This window comes from Mus musculus, chromosome 10 (assembly GCF_000001635.26).
Source record: "Mus musculus strain C57BL/6J chromosome 10, GRCm38.p6 C57BL/6J".
Taxonomy (NCBI): Eukaryota; Metazoa; Chordata; class Mammalia; order Rodentia; family Muridae; genus Mus; species Mus musculus.
This window is the reverse complement of record NC_000076.6, coordinates 70,014,482-70,031,707: the sequence shown is the minus strand read 5'-3', so window position 1 is coordinate 70,031,707 and position 17,226 is coordinate 70,014,482. Positions and strand designations below refer to the sequence as shown.

Here is a 17,226-nt window from a genome sequence, read left to right as displayed (position 1 = left end):
GGAACAACTTCTGCCTGCTCTGTTCTTTACAGGCAGACAAGGTGTGCAGGCAGGGAAGGGGAGGGGTCTGCTGAGCAAACAGAGGCGCTGGTTCCCCAGCCGGCCAAGACCACTAACTCCATCCCCTGAAGGCTACGACCTAGCCTATGGAGGGTGCCACAAAGGCCGGAACCAAAGTGAACAGGTGGGAATGGCGAAATGGGTCTCTGCTCCCTTTGCCCCTGTGGACCGATATCGATCCCCGGTATTAGTCGACGATCACTGATATTGGCCGCTGATCCTTGAAGGGCAGGGAGGATCACAGTATTCCTCAACTTTGACTGCATTGGAAAGATGTGTATCCTGAGCCACACCTGCTTGCTCCCTGATCTATCCCTCGCCTAGTCAAGAAGCCACTAGTTCCCATCAGTGCCAGGCCTTGTGCTCATTGCTGTGGGGACAGCATTACAAAAGCCGGGTGATAAAGAGGGGACAAATAAGATGGATCTCGGGTGATAGAAGCCATGGGGGATACAAATAGTGAAGTACTGCGGTAGGGGTGGGGTCAGGGAGCTTTGGAGAGGGCCACCCTGAGGAGCTGAATTCTGGAGGTTGAATCAAAGCTCCCATGGGGTGGGGACAGAGAATTCCAACGGGATGGGATGCCTTGAATGAACTTGTAAAGAAAGCTACTGTATCTGGGGCTGTGTTGCATACAAACACCCGTAACAGAATCAGGACTGAACTAGATGGTAAATCATGTGTAACTCTTGCCTGCAAGGAAGCCTTGCAGTTTAGAATCAAAGGACCAGGCAAAGCAAATGATGTGCTTTGTCGTGCAACAGAAAGACTGTTTGTTGATTGGCATTCTGTTTGATTCAGCTCCTTGTTTTAAAACAGGCAGGCAACGTAGGTGTCCCACATGGACACCAATCAGCAGCCTGTTTACCTGATCACTGGTCTAAGGTGTAGTGGGAGAAAGGAGCGAGATGTCATGAAGTGTGGCCAGAGAGGTTCGAGGGAGGGAACATACCTAAGCAGTGATCAGTTCTCACAGTTACAGAATTAAATGTGAGTAAAACTGACCTGATCCTTCCAGAGAGTTCCACTATGTGAACTCCTGCAAGGGGTGACCTAGTGCGCTGGGGCAGGGACATAAGCACCTTCTCTGACAGACTGAGAGAACTCAACATTAAGTGGGGTATAAGGTGACAGGCATCCTTTTGATGCTGTACCATACAACACTGGCCTTAGTTGACTGGAAGTTTCTCTGACTCAGAAAGTAGTTGGTTTACAGAGAGAGGGTTACCAGCCTCAGAGTGTGTGATTCATTGCACATCCAAAAAAAAAAAAATCGTTTAAGGGCTGAAGAGATGGTTCAGTTGATGTGGTGGTTTGTATATGCTCAGCACTATTTTTGTATATGCTATGGCACTATTAGAAGGTATGACTTTGTTGGAGTAGGTGTGGCCATGTTGGAGTAGGTATGACTTTGTTGGAGTGGGTGTGGCCCTGTTGGAATAGGTGTGTCACTATAGGTGTGGGCTTTAAGACCCTCATCCTAGCTTCCTGAAAGGCACTATTCTGCTAGCAGCCTTCAGATGAAGATGTAGAACTCTTAGCTCCTCCTGCACAGTGCCTGCCTAAATACTGCCATGCTCCTGCCTTGATGATAATGGATTGAACCTCTGAACCTGTAAGCCAACCCCAATGAAATGTTGTCCTTATAATCATTGCTTGGTCATGGTGTCTGTTCACAGCAGTATAACCCTAACTAGCTGGGCGTGGTGGCGCATGCCTTTAATCCCAGCACTCAGGAGGCAGAGGCAGGTGGATTTCTGAGTTCGAGGCCAGCCTGGTCTACAAAGTGAGTTCCAGGACAGCCAGGGCTATACAGAGAAACCCTGTCTCGAAAAACCAAACCAAACCAAACCAAACCAAACCAAACCAAACCAAACAACAACAACAAAAAACCCTAACTAAGACAGTTGGTAAAGTGCTAAGGACCCAAGTTCTATTCCTTATTTCAGGTTCCCTTTCCCAGTAAAATATGCCTGTCACTCATATATTCAAGCCCCACCACTTTCTCTCAACTGGGCAGAATGCATACAGTTGGAAGTTGTGCTGTGTGAATGTTTATATGTATAGATATTTATGTGTGTCCAGCTCCTTCCCTGTTCATGAGGAACAAGGAAATTAAGACCTATCAAGGATATATAGCTGGCTCGTGAGGGTGTTCATTAAGTATTCTCAAGTTTCCAGTGGGTTTTTTTTCCTTTGTAACTGCAGCAAAGGCTTTAGAGCGAGGTTAGAGTTATGTGGGTCTTGATGGATGGGAGAAAAACATTGCAGTGCGTTTAACTGTTTACACCTAGATCCTGTGTCCTGGGAAGTAAGATGGGTTTGTGTTCTTGGAGTGAGTTAAATAACTTTAAAAATGTTTTTAAGTTTACACTGAAATGCTCTTTGTAGGTCTTTTCCAATCCCACCTCATTCTGGTTAGCAAGCGTGGCTCGAAAGAGCAGCGGGTATACGCCAAGGCTGCAGGGCCAAGTGCTACCTCACAATGCACACGGCAGGCTGGGTGGCTGAAGATGGGTTTTCACGTTTTCTAGGGTTTATATTTCCTGACGTTTCTGTCCTCTCCACCTTGAAGGTTGTGGGAAGGGAAGTGATGCTTCCCATTCTCAGATGGGCCGCTGGGTAACAGTGACCACCGGAAGTGGGGGTAAGAAGGGCTTGGAGAACCAAATGGTAGAGTAGGCCTTTCTTTTTCTATTGACTCGTTTCTTTATTCCATCATGGGGCAATGATGGAGATGCTGAGCTTGCTCAAAGGGAGGACTTTTAAAAAATGGAAACAGGACAGCCTCAATTTACCTTCCTTTCCTTCTACCACAGTAAGTGGAGACCTGGAATGGAAATGGATAAAATAGATTGGGTTTTAGACGAAACAGGGGAAAGGGAGGTGGAGATGTAGGGATGGATAAGCCAAATACATGCTGCTTCTCTGCAGTTGGAGTGTTGCTGTAGGGAATTCCAGAAATGGCATGGTCGAATCTTCAGATTTTAAAGAGAATTTACAGATTTTTATTTTTATATAAAAGCTTGCTCCATCCATCCATCCATCCATCCATCCAGTTTGTTTCTTCCAAATGTTGCTCTTCAGTTTAAACTTCATGCAGTCCAAATATCTCTGCAGGCTAACAGCAGCCCAAAGAAGTCCCGGATGCAATTTCTGGACCCTTTAGTGCTTAGCAACCCAGCAAGCGCTTAGCGATGTTGAGTTAGGGGTAGTCAGGCTGTTGCGGGGTTCAGGATGCATGCTGCACTTCACAGCCTATTTTCTTGGTGAGGAAGGACACTCACTTTAGTGGTAGTTACAGTGTCAGTGGGTACAGGATGGGTAGGCACTGCACTATGAGTGTCCTCCCTTCAAGGACCACACAGTTTCCTCCAAGGACTAGTCTCGAGAAAGCCCAAAAGGTCATCCTCCTGTCTCGGTGCTGTGCTACAGTTTAAGAGAACAGCAAAGTGGTTCCCTGGTGGGTCCAAAGAAAAGGCTCCAGCTGTTCTTGCTTCTCCTGTGCATCCCTTCGTCCCTGCTTCTCATTACCCTCAGTTCATGTTATGAACATGTTATGAACATGTTATGAACATGTTAACACCAGCTCTGCCAGGGAATTCTGCTAGAACAGGCGAGATCTATCAGAACGACCTACAGAGAGGAGGAACGCAGTGCTGACCCAGGAAACATGGGGAATAGAAGATCCAGGGCTCTTTTGTAAGAGTGCAGGCATGCAACTGTAAGGGATGTTAAATGTCATTTTCTCTCTTGTACCACATAGCACTTGATTCTATTAAATAAACAAGCGTGCTGGGGATACAGCTTGCTTGCATTAACAGGTATGAACCCCCCAGGTTCTACCCACAGCACAGGATAAACTGGGTGCAGTGGTTTTCTAGAGTGGTAATTCCAGCATTCAGGAAGCAGAAGCAATAGGCTCAGAAGTTCAAAGCCATCTTTGGCTACACAGCAAGTTCAAGGCCAACCTGGGCTCCTTGAGACTCTGTCTTTGAATGAATGAACTAATGAATGAATGGTTATCTTGCTTGTCAGTATTCACTCTGTAATTTTTGTTTTATAAAACGGGGAACCAATAAAAACAGATCAGGCCTTTTGTCTCTTAATAAATGAACTTAAAAAATGTGCCTTAGATACCAACCTTGGAAATGTTGACCCTTCAGTGATTCAACCATCTCTTCAAGCCCAAAAAGCAATGCCACCTGGTTAGGAAATGATACACCTTTTAATATGCCAGTTGCCTGGCCAACAAATACCCAGATGCCCCTGGATGAGGCACGAAGTTCTATAGTTGCTGTTCCTGTGGCTTCTTTCTGGGCTCCTCACGGTCAAATGTGAGCGGGAGGCTTTGAAGAAAGTCAAGCAAACCACTTTTCCATCGACGTTTATTAACCATGGAGAGAAACTTCCATTGTATGGAGCCCCAAGGTGACGGCTAAGAAGAACATGGTGGGATGCTGGGATACCAGTGTGAGAGAGCCAGCTCTGTTGCTTGAGTGGCCAGTGAAGAGAGTCCCTTCTAGAAACAACCCTTTCATGTTAACAAATGGGTAAAAATGTATAAAGGAGAAGTGGCAAATCTCAGGATTTTATCAGTCACAGTTCTTTCTTTCTTTCTCTCTCTCTCTCTCTCTTTACAAAAATGTCAAAGAAAAATCTTAATACATTTAAGTGAGCTGACAGGGAAATACAAACATTATGTCCCATTTCGGTGCAGTATATACAGAAGTTAGAGGCGTAAATAAAATCTATCGTACTTCAGAGACTTCTGGGTCAACTCATGGCTTTGGTGTCATCTGAACCTCTCAACCTGTTCCTGAAGTCACATTTCCAGGCATGTAACATAACCCCATTAAGTTTCTAAATCTGAATAATCTCTAGCAACGCCAGAGGGTCTGGAATTCATAGCTCTTAAATGAGATGTTAACATTCTTATATTCTGTTATTAGTTATGTAGAAGCTTTGGGGACTTTTAAAAAAACTTTCAGGTGTGGCAGCTTGTCGTTTAGATGTTTCTGATTGGCAGGGGTTGGGGGTGTAGACACAGACATCATGCAAATGACATGCAAATGTACTCTCTGCCTCTTTGTTTATTGAAAGCGGCTTCTCTAGACCAAATAGGCTCTCTGGTACTTGTCTTCTGGCTGGAATTCTGGAGAATATTCATCCCATAGGACAGGCAATAACAGCCTTGAATGACATTAAGCATTCATTAATACTATATGGGGCCTGTTACATCAAAGATAGTATCTAACTCACACAGTGGTGGTAAGGACCGAGTCAATGAATGGAATGTATTTAGAAGAAAAATGTTATAGTGTGGACTTGAAGTTTAGGATGGTGAGAGATACCACCCCTAATGTGCCATGCCTGGCTGTGGGCCGGGGTAAAAGTTGAATCAAAGGCATGAGATCTTTGAACTCTTTGAGTTATGAAATCAGTGGGCCCCAAACTCCAAGTGCCTCTCAGGGTTAGGTAGGAAATAAGGCTAGGATGACGGGGATCACAAATGTAGCTGGAGAGAGTAGGGGTCACACCTACAACGTCTTTTGGAGTGGGCGGTCTGCTGTTGCCGGAGGTTGCTTCACAAGAGAACCCCTGTTCAGTCTGGTGGCGCAGCCCTCTTAAGTAAACAGGGCAGAAGCCTCGGAAAGTCAAGGCCAGCTTGGACCAGCTAGTGAGGCCGTCTCAGAAATATCCAGGGAAGGCCGAGGGTGCTGCTTAGTGGTAGTTCACATCTTTTAGCATGCATGATGACCAGTACCAAAATAAACTGGTAAAATAAAAAAATCTCGAGTTATTAGCAAAATTTCTCAATCTGTAAGCTCTGACAACATATCAGTTAAGAAACTAAGCAGACATTTTGAGACCTTGTCTCAAGAACAGTGATGACAAAATCTCCAAGCCCGCAAACTAATGACACAAAACCTAAACCAATGCTTCCTGGGGGGTAAAAAAAAAAAAAAAAATCAACCACAGATAGATGCTCCCTGGGAACAGCATAACTTCTTGACACACTGGCCTTATAAATCCCATCTTCTTCTATGGGGCAGAAGAGCCTAAATAGACGAAGATTACTTCATCTTTAAATTCTTAGCTCCCCCACAAAGTGCACAGAGTTTATGCAAGGTGGGTGTTTTCGGGAGAGAGCAGAACGTTCCAGAGTATGGCTTTAGTGACTGGAGGCACAGACAGGGCCCCTGTGACTGGGGATTAGACAGCTAGGTTTTGCCAGAGGATACAAGAACACTGTGGAACCCAAGTAGGTGAAGAGTTGAACACAGTTTATTTTATATGCTTAAATAATCGACTAGCTTATCCGGCGTCTGCTTTTCTCATACATGTCATTTAGAGCTAGGTGTCCGTGGAGGTCGATTTCAAGTTAAGATAGTGAATGAAGGAACCTCACCAAACCCAAAGAAAAATGCTCTATAAAACGCGGCAGCCCCGCTAACCTAATGGGGGCACTGCTGGGATGGTTACTAGTGATTGGCTTGCTGAAAGGGGTCTACATCTCAGAGCCAGTACACAATACAGCGATCTTTTTTTTTTTTTTTTTTGTCTTTTTTTTTTTTTTTACAGTGCGCTTCGATCCTGCTAGATACGGATTTCCGGTCAGTCCATTTTTTTAAATACCCACGACTGGGGCCTCTTGTGAGCACCATCCACTTCTACAGTGGCAAGCATTTCCCCCCTGTAAGCACTAACAGCGCCCCTCCCCCCACCCCCAAGCAAACTACTGTATAGTTATTTTTTTTTCCATTTTTGGTCATTTCATTGAAAAATTGGCAATAGCAATAAATATTAGATGAAGGGCTTTGTGTTTACAGATAAAATCTCCCATGTTGCAGGAGACTGTAGTGTTTGCAAAATTGGAAAAGATTTAATCAAAATAAGGTGATATGCATGCATCAAAATATTAATATTCTGAAGAAAAAAAAATTTTTTTTCACAGAACTACAGAATTCCTCGTTTGGGGAATTATTTAAATTTGCAGCAGGTTTTTTTTTTTTTTTCCTTTTTAAAGATTTGCATTTTTTTTCTTTTAAAATCAAGCTAGCAGTTTTGCGTGTACAAACATAATTGCTAATATACAAGAGTCAGTGAAAGAGTCCCGAGAGCGCTGGATCCCCATCCTTGTCCAGGGTGAAGTCACTTGGGACGCCTGTCCTTGGATGCATTTGTGATATCTTTGTGTTCTGTGAGGCGGGTGCCTTATAATTCTTTATTGTAGTTTCTTCTGTTAGAATTTACAGTGTTATTATTTACAGCAAAACTATTGATTTTTTTCATTATTATTATTATTATTTTTCTTTAAAAAAAAAAAGAAAGAAAGAAAGAAAGAAAGAAAGGAACAGTGTTTATACCCTGACAGTTAGTTTGGGTCCGAGAAAAATAAGGCGAGCTGTTGTGAATTTAGTAATTTTAGTGTGTCTTCTTGATTTGATCATTCCGTCCTCTGCTGCCCCTCCTCCTGGGTGGCACAGGTGTTGTTTTGTCTGTCTTCTTTGAAAATGACACTAAATTACTTGAGACCGGGTCTGAAGAACATGGCTTCCTGTGTCGTACACTGCACTTGCTCAGTGTGCATTTCAGTGCCGGGAATGAATGTGAGTTTCCATGCTTTGTAGATCGGCTCATGCTAAATGAAAGAAAAAATGTGATTTTCGTTTTCCTTCTGCGTTTACAAAAAAAAAATCGTGTCACTGACGTGTGGTGGAAGCAGCTGACCCACACTCCACTCTTGGTGACTATTTTTCTTCCTGCTGATCTCTGGTGAGTTTCTCAATACTGGCAGTATGACCAAGTGGTCCTGCAGAGAGGGAAACAAATGGGAGGCGGTAAGTTTAGTTTTCATTGTCTGCTTTGTATTTTATTTTATCTTTGTGGTTTTTTTGGATACGGGGTCTCATGTAGCCTAGGTTGGCCTTGAACTTGCTGTGTAACCTAGGATGACCTTGAACTCCGGATCATCCCGCCTCTGCCACAGTAACTAGGGTTTGTGGTGCTGGGGTCTAAAACCTGGGATCCCTGCACTCTAGCAAATATTTCACCAACCGAGACACAGCTTTGGCCTTTCTATATATAAAAGGAGAGCTTGCCGAGGACATCTTTGCTGTTCACCGTCCAGGGTTCAGAGACTGAGGACCCTCGGCTTGTTAATAGGGTGTTCTTGGTAAGTACCTCAGGGGACCAGGCCCTAGGGGATCCAAGAAAGCGCCCAGAAATCAGTGCTATTGGCTAGGTGATTCTGAGAGTTATCACACAATCTTCCTGAGCTTGTGGCTTTCAAGGATGAGTTGGGAGTATCCTGAAACTGGGATAATACAGGGCTCCTCAGCTACTCAAGAGCTGTTTGTCGCTCCTTGGCCTGCACCCCAAGAAGACAAGTTTTGTCCCTTGCTCTCCCTGCTTCGTAGAAGAGTCTCGCCTTCTCCTTCAAGTCCGGAAGCTGATTTCCACCTCGAGGCAGGAATGATTATAAGAACAAACAAAACAAAACAAAACACCAAACCTTTTCAGTCACAGGCAAATCTTTTCTGAAGCTCACAGAGAACCTTTAGAATCTTGCTTACCCAGGGGCAGGGACTGAAGCATCCTAGTGACCTTCAGGTTGTTTATTCAGACACGTTTTTTCCTGGATGGAGCACCCAGGTCACCCCATCCTGGGTAAACTCCCTGGAACTGCTCGCTCGTCCCCTGGTCTCCTGTTATGGGTCTGACTGTGTGTTTTTTTTTTTTTTTTTTTTTAAGGGACTGACCTCCCCGCCCCAGGTCACCAGTGACTGGAGCCAAGAACACCAAAGTACCCACTCCTCTGAGATTTCAACACTTGTGCTCCTCCAAGGACAGAAAGTGACTCACTTTCAGTAGATCCAATTACAGAGGGTGGGCAAACCCTGTCGATCAGGATTTTCACACCTTGGTTGCTGTCATTAAATCCAAATCTTCCAGGCACCAGGCTGCTTAGGTGGCTCAATCATGGTTGCCCTCTTCACTCTGGGCAAACTCGCAGCAGTTTTATCTAAACTTGCCCTTGAGTCTCCCAGTTTCCTTGGGATGTGAAATTTTAACCCACCTCTTCTATGACAAGTTTAATAAGGTCTAGTAAGTTTCTACAAACATGAGACAGGATGGGTGAACTCTCACCCATTTCTTTATATTTTCTAATAACCAAGCTAACGTCCCAAGTTAAATTTGTATTAAAAAACAAAACAAAGCCTGTCTCTTCTCAGTGTAAGCCAATATTGTCTTTCTAGACAGAGTGGATGGCTTTTACAGCTTTTTGTTTTATATATGTGTGTGTGTGTGTGTATGTGTGTATATATATATGTGTGTATATATATGTATATATATATATAAAGATTTATTTATTATTCTATGTAAGTACACTGTAGCTGTCTTCAGACACTCCAGACAAGAGCATCAGATCTCATGATCATATGGTTTTGAGCCACCATGTGGTTGCTGGGATTTGAACTTAGGACTTTCAGAAGGGCAGTCAGCGCTCTTATTCGCTGAGCCATCTCTCTAGCCCCGTTTTTACAGCTTCTTAATATTGGGTTAATTATATCCTGCCCTCTGTATGTTGCTATTTTTAAAAAGCAGTAGTCATCCTTCAAATCTTTCTTGTTCTTAGGTGGCCAGAATGTAGGTCCCAACCCCATGGGTTTAGCAATGCTAGTGTGGCAAAACATTTCCTACCGAGAACAGCATCGCACAGAGAGGACGAGGACCTTGGCTAAGCAACTTGCTAGAAAACCACCTGAGGTGAGAGCGCCCTCTGATGGACGGGATGTTGTGGACAGGCTCCACGATGACATTTCAGAAATGGAATCTGGAGCTCTGTGAGCACAGCTAACAGAAAGAACTTAAGAAACTTTAGAAGGATGCCGGGCAGTGGTGGCGCATACCTTTAATCCCAGCACTCCGGAGGCAGAGGCAGGCGGATTTCTGAGTTTGAGGCCAGCCTGGTCTACAGAGTGAGTTCCAGGGCAGCCAGGGCTACACAGAGAAACCCTGTCTCGAAAAACCAAAAAAAAAAAAAAAAAAAAAAAACAGAAACCTTGGAAGGAGGGGTGTGCCTGTGGGCTAGGCGTAGCCTTCTGAATGTAAAAAATGGGAGTGTAGAAAGAATATCACAGATACTCTGATACTGATTCATTGTCACTTTAAGAAACATGTTAAATGATACTTACAAAACACGGCTCCAGATCTAGCAAAGGCTCAGGTGCTGACCTGAGAGCCAATTTAGAGTCCCATGGAAGTACTCAGGTTTGTTTGTTTGCTTTTTGTTTTGTTCTGAGCCCAGTACACACTGGAGGATTTATCTCTCACATCTACTGGAGTCACATTCTCTCCTGGTTCTCAAACTTTATGGCTGTACAATATGACTTAATGAGCCCCAGTGTCCAGTCCACGCCACGCCCACAGGGGCCAGTGATGAAAACCAGCAACCACTCCCACGCCAACTCTCTAGTTAGTTCTAGCGTTCGATCAAGCCACAGTGCCAACGATGGGTCCTGGGAGCATGCTTCCCAAAGCTTAATGTGTACACAGACATCTGGAGGGGTTTTATAGATCAAGAGTAAATCTAGACATTCGTTTCTAAGACTTTGATGCTGCCAGTGTTTACCTCTAGCCCTACTCTGAAAATAAAGACTGCATACCTCATCAGGTATACACATGTGGTGGTTTAAATGTTTAACCCAGGGAGTGGTACTATTGGGAGGTGTGGTCTTGTTAGAAAAAGTGTGTCACTGTGCGAGTGGGCTCTGAGACCCCACTCTTAACCACATGGGAGCCAGACTTGTCTTGTTTGCCTTTGGAACAAGAGGTAGAACTCTCAGCTCCTCCTGCACAATGCCTGCCTGGGTTCTGCCATGCTCCCACTTTGATGATAATGGACTGAATCTCTGAACCTGCAAGCCAGTCCCGTCCCAATTAAATGTTGTCCTTATAAGAGTTGCCTTGGTACCAGGAGAGCCAGGGCTATACAGAGAAACCCTGTCTCGAAAAACCAAAAAAAAAAAAAAAAAAAAAAAAGAGTTGCCTTGGTCATGGTGTCTGTTCACAGCAGTAAAACCCTAACTAAGATGACACAGGATAGCAAATTATCTTTTGCTGCTCCTGAATCTGTATCTACGTAGACTTCCTTCTCTAATCAACATGTATGGAATTCCTCAAGTTCCTTTTAAATTCTGGCTCCTTGAAAGTGCAGACCCTAGACTCTAAAGAGGCAGAACCTCCTTTGTACATCACCTCTCCCCTGAGGGACTTCATGGGGTCTTGCTGTTCACACAGGAAATGCCCTGTTCTTCCCTTCACACCCCTCCCATGTCTCTTCCCCTGCTGGGTTAGTTGGACTACAGACTGTAAGTTATCACAATTTATTCCCTTAATATATAGAGACATTTCATAAGTTCTGTAACTCTAGAGAACTCTGACTAATACAGCATGTCTGTGCATGCATATATATATATATATATGCACACCACAATGTATGTATGGAGGGGACAACTTGTGGCAGTTGGTTGTGTCCTTCTACCATGTGGGTCCCAGGGATTGAACTCGGGTGTCTTAGTTACTTTTAAATTGCTGTGCTGAGACTCCACGACCAATGCAATTTATAGAAGAAAGAGTCCATTGGAGGTTTACAGTTTCAGGGGGTGAGCCCCAAACTATCAAACCAGGGAACACAGGAATAGGTAAGCTCTCAAGCAGGCAGAGAACTTATATTTCAACCCACAACCATGAGGCAGAGAAAGGGAGAGGGGGAGAGGGGGAGAGGGAGGGAGAGGGGGAGACTGAAGAGAGAGAGAGAGAGAGAGAGAGAGAGAGAGAGAGAGAGAAAGAGAGTGCTAACTTAGAATGGTGAGGGCTTTTTAAACCTCAAAGCTCACACCCCCACTGACATACTTCCTCCAATAAGGCCACACCTCCTAGTCCTTCCCAAACAGTTCAATCAACTGTGGAGCCAAGTATTCAAATATGGGCCTACAGGGCCATTCTCATTCAAACCACTACATTAGGCTTGGTGGCAAGCACAGTCACCTGTGGAGCCATCTTCCTGGCCCTATTTCTTTTTAAAAAGCAGTAATTTTCATTACAAAATGAAACTATAATCAAAAATTAAGGTTTACTTTTCCTTTAATTTTAGTTTTCGGTTTTTCTTTTCTTGTCTTTTTTTCTCTCTCCTTCCTTATTCCCTCCCTCCCTCCCTTCCACCCTCCCTCCTTCCTTCCTTCTTTCCTTTCTCTCTTTTTGGAGACTGAGTCTCATTCTTGCCTTGAATTCTGGATCTTCTTGCCTCCGTCTCCAAAGTGCTATGATTAGAGACGTGCACCAGTGCACACTTGGCTGAAAACTTAATGGCCTAATACCCATCTCACAACAGTTTTCCTCTTCAGCTAGTACCAATAAATGAGGCCTTTTCAACTTTGCTCTTTCCCAGCAAGGGGGTTAAGTGACATACTGGAAGCAGATGAATGCATATTTTAAAATGCATTTGCTTCATTTTTCTTTATTAAGCGTTTATTATATATCTGGCACTGCTGTGAAGTGAATTACCTCAATCCTAATAACAGGGTAGTATTAAGTCCCTACTACACAGAGAATTAAAATGGCAAGAGCCAAAATACCTGGCTTCAATTCTGTCTCCATCCTGTATCCGGAAAACAGATGGCAAGTTATCTGTATCTCAGATACATTCTGGGAAAATGTCCCAGAGAGGCCCCAAGTGGGATGAACTACCTCAGGCTCTGAAGGGGAGAGGAATGGTCACTACCTCCTCTGGCTTTGTCTGGGTCTCTTTGGGCTTCATTTCTTGGTAAAGAAAAGGAGTAGAAACCTGGTCTGCTGACTGCCTCAGTTTACCATGAGACCCATTGATAGTGACTGTAGCAAACCACCCTCGCCTGAAGCAGGGATGGATGGCTAAGCTGAGATCTCCCCCTGCTGCCACTGCTGTGCCTGAGCTTGGCCAGCTGCTACACTTGTTTCCTTCTTGCTTCTTCTAATACTTTTATAATAGAGCCTCCCAATTGAGGGTTCCTACAGGCTTAGCAACTACTGTTATTAAGCAATTTATGTGGAAAAACTGAGTGAGTTCTGAAACAAGTTGGAGGCATGTTACTACTATCTTTCTACAGAGGGTTATTGTTGTTCAACCAGGGGTCGTTCCAAGCTCCTTCACTGTTCCCTCTGAGGAAGTGGCAACATGCAAGCTGGATAACTTGGCCAAACCCATAGAGCTGGTAAGCTACCTGGCACCCCTATCGATTCACCTCTATGTCCCCAATGGCCACACGGAGATCTCCAGGCCCAGAAAGACTGCCACTGGGAATGATGGATAGGTAACTGAGTCCTCTAAACCTTGCAATAGTCCAGCCTCAGCGGCTAAAGAGCTAGAATTACCCGCATGCATTTCCCAGTTTGTGGGGGACAGGTATGTGAAGAGATGCATTTGCTGCTGGGGCCTGAACCCAGGCAGAGCCTTGTGCATGCTGGGTAAGTACTCTACCACTCAGCCTGTAACGCTAGTACTTAGCGGTTAGGCTACTTTGAGGTTTAGCGCGTATCCCCAAAGGCCTTGGGCTGTGCGGGTTAGCTCAGTGGTGACGCTTTTACCTAGCACATTAAGTCACCTCCTGTGGGTTTTAGAGAGTGAAGATCAAATCCCCACAGGTGAGTAACTTGGAGTTCATTTTGAAGACCATCTATCTATATATAGCCTAATGGAATTGTTTACATTTTTTAAAGATTTATTTATTTTTATTTATATGAGTACACTGCCTCTGTCCTTAGACACACCAGAAAAGGGCATCGGATCCCATTACAGATAGCTGTGAGCCACCATGTGGTTGCTGGGAATTGAACTCAGGACCTTTGGCAGAGTAGTCAGTGCTCTTAACTGCTGAGCCATCTTTCCAGCCCCCTAAAGGAATTGTTAAACATTGACTATTTTTAGCTATTTACTGTCTGAATAACCTTGAAAACATTTTATTGTAATTAACTAAATGAGAATCTAATATGACCGTGCGTTTGACTATCTGACCATGAACTTACATTACTTAATTCTAAACAGTTTGTAATAGCAGCTATCGAAAGGCCTGGGTCTGAGCCTTGTATTCCCCAATGAGTTGTATAGGCACAACTTCTATCTAAGAGTAGCACAACTAATTTTAAATTTTGTATCAATATACAAAGATTATGGCTATAAGATGCTTTAGGAATAAATGTAATAATCTATCCCTGTTTGTCTAATTTCTTATAATATTACTCTATTCCCATTTTCTCTTTTTAACCCCCTTCCCTTTACCTAAGAAAGAAGGACAGAGGAGAGGAAAGAAAGACAGAAATCCTTGAGTCTGAGCTCTCTATTTAGTTTCCTCCCTGGCCAAAACTATAATTATTTGTGAATTATCCCTTAAAATGACAACATATCTATAATTCATAAAGTGACTGAACCCATCCACCCCAACCTCGGAGACCGAGATGATGGTCTTTCTCTATTTGCTTCCTGTTGACTTGGGGCGACCCGCCAGGTCAGGTCTGCAGTGAGTCTGAGGAGGAGCATTCGGGAGGGAGTCAGTTAGGACTTATTTCCTAGTTCTGCTGCTTTTATGAGACTGTGGGTAATTTTCTTAACCTTTTAGGACCCGCTGCTTAAGTTAGCCGGGGACACTAAGGGTGCCAATCCAAGAGAATTAGCCACAAAGAAAGACTCTGGAGTCCACATGGTAAATTCTGTTTCCAGGGCATCTGTGGTGAACACAAACATGAGTCTAGTGCAGCAGGCATCCTGCGATTGCTGTTTCTACGGAAAGCAAGCCTCACAGGATGCAAAGGAAAGGTTATCTGTCAGGGATAACTAAGGATCTTCCTGGGAGGGTGGAGATGCAGCTCAGACGGTAAAGATTCATGAAGCCCCCGGTTTGGTCTCCAAGACTGCATTTGATCCTCGAGACTGCATAACTGTGCATGGTGTGGTACTGACCTGGAATGCTAGCACGGGGGAAGGGCAAGTGGATCAAGAGTTCGGGGACATCCTCAGGCACAAAGGAAGCCGAAGTCCAGCCTGGGCTCCCGCAGGTCACGTTTCAAAACAATGAAATAAAACCTAAGCCGTAGGTACCTAAAATGAGGTTATTTCTCAACCCCTTATCCCTGTAATGGAGGATCAGGGAGTTTTTGGTGGCAGGGAGGACAGGTGAGAAAATGAGACTAGAATTCCTACTCTCTGTCACTTTGACCCAGAGACTGAAAGGACAGAGAGGAGAGGCCCTGAAGATACAACTTCCCAAAGCTGTGTCCTCACCCCAGATTAGCTTTCTGATCATATCTGTATCAAAAAGGCACTAATGTGAAATCCAGAAAAACAAGAGCAAGAGTCCACACACATGTAAACAGCGTACTTAATAAGCATTTAACTTCTAGAAAGCCTGTGTGATTGGACTCCTAATTGTGTCTATGCTTACATAAAAAGGTGTATGGAATTCCAATTTAACTTAGATGTGGAGACCTCCACCCTCCACCCCCAAACAGGGTTTCTCTGTATAACTTTGGCTGCCCTTGAACTCGACACTCAAACTTGGGCACAGGCCATCAGATCTGTTGTCTTTCCACAATGACTGTACATACCAGGGAGCCTCATGGTGAGAGAGTAGCAGACTCAAGTCATGCTTGCATGTGCTTCTGCAGAAGCCATAAACATGGAGAATGTTTATAGACCCAACTTGAGTTAAAGTTCAATGTGCATATGCATGTATGTAGATACATACATACACATGCATAGATATACACACTTACATATATACATATATACATCTGCATTCATGTAAAGAAATAAAAACAAGATTTATTTCATTTCATCTTCCAGTGAGATTTCAGGAAAGAAGGAGAAAGGGAATATAGGAATATACTTATTCCGAGAACCCAGAAAATTCTCAAGATTTTTAAGTCTAGCTGCTGACGTAAGTGTACTTCCCACCTGGACTGACGTCACTGTCACTAGTGGGTTTTCTTCTCCACGTTCCGGATTTCCTTCTTCGTCTTCACCTTATAGCCTTCTCCCTGCTGGAGGAGAGCACATGTTACGTGTTTGCAGTGGAAGAGTTTGAAAGCAGTTTCCCACACTGATTCCTGGAGGCTGGATTAGGAAGGAGAAATGGGTGAGAGCACCAGGCCGTGTCGCATCCTCAGACACAGATGACCTTGGCTTTGACTGCACAGAGCAGCTCCCCAACATGCCACAGCATGCGTCAGCACTTTCAAGGTAATGACAGCATAACGAGACTTCATAACAACACGGAGGGTTAATGGTTTCAAAGAGCAGTCAGCCTGTTTCCTAACATAAGGTGGAAGAAATTGCTAAACATACCCACAAAGCACCTGAACCCCAACCGTTAACGATCCCCATTGGTTGTAGCTGATGAGATTTGTAGGTCAGCGGAGCCATAACTAGTCTGTGGTAGTGTGACTTGGACTTCCCAAATAAGCACGAAGCTAGGACAAAGTGCCCTGGGTGGTCCGACAGCTTCTCTGTAATTAGTTTATAGAATTACCATCTCTTCTCCATCCTGGTCCAAGACAGCACCAACTTCTACAGATTGGAGCTGTCTTTCCTGAATACCAGGTCCACACTTCTCTGACATCAAGGCACTTCACATTTAGTTTTTACTCTAACAGAAGACTCAGTGTTCTTTTCTCTATTCTCACCTGGTCCTCAGAAGTTTTCAGTTTGCTTTTAAAAAAAAAAAAAAAATATATATATATATATATAAACATAGTATTTAATAATTTACTTTCTACCCATTAAATAGGATAAAGATTTGGGAAACAGCAAAGAATAATAGCAAGATATCTTCTATGGCAGAAAAGAGTTTGTTGGGTGAACTACGTTCAGAGTTGAGTTAGGTTTCATGTTAGTGCACTGGTCTTGGGGCGGCGCAAACCACGACACGACAGTGGAGTTGAGATTTTCCTAGAGGATGTGATGATGGTCAGGACAACCACATAGACCTCATATGGAGATTGTGACCCAAACTCTCTGCCACCCTAATATTGTCCTCCCTCGGTGTCTTAGACTGGCATCCAACTGAAGGTCATGTGTAGACCCTCTCAAGCAGGTTATCAATGATCAAGGATCCTACCTCTTATTTC

The 17,226-nt window shown here is 44.0% G+C and overlaps 1 protein-coding gene across 54 annotated transcripts in view; it reads right to left on the bottom strand.

Annotated features, from left to right (window-relative positions):
* Window positions 1–4,271: 4,271 nt before the first annotated feature.
* Window positions 4,272–17,226, bottom strand: part of Ank3 (ankyrin 3, epithelial) — a 493,951-nt gene continuing 480,996 nt past the window's right edge. For 41 of the 54 annotated variants that reach the window (XM_011243299.2, XM_011243291.2, XM_011243290.2 and 38 more), the window contains 2 exons: window positions 16,055–16,140; window positions 4,432–7,876 (listed from right to left, as the gene is read on the bottom strand). In XM_011243299.2, coding sequence (XP_011241601.1) covers window positions 16,075–16,140 — 66 coding nt within the window. In that variant the 3' untranslated portion in view covers window positions 4,432–7,876; window positions 16,055–16,074. Of the gene's footprint in view, window positions 7,877–16,054; window positions 16,141–17,226 lie in introns of all 54 variants that reach the window. The other 13 variants (NM_146005.3, NM_170688.2, NM_170689.2 and 10 more) reach the window with 2 other exon arrangements.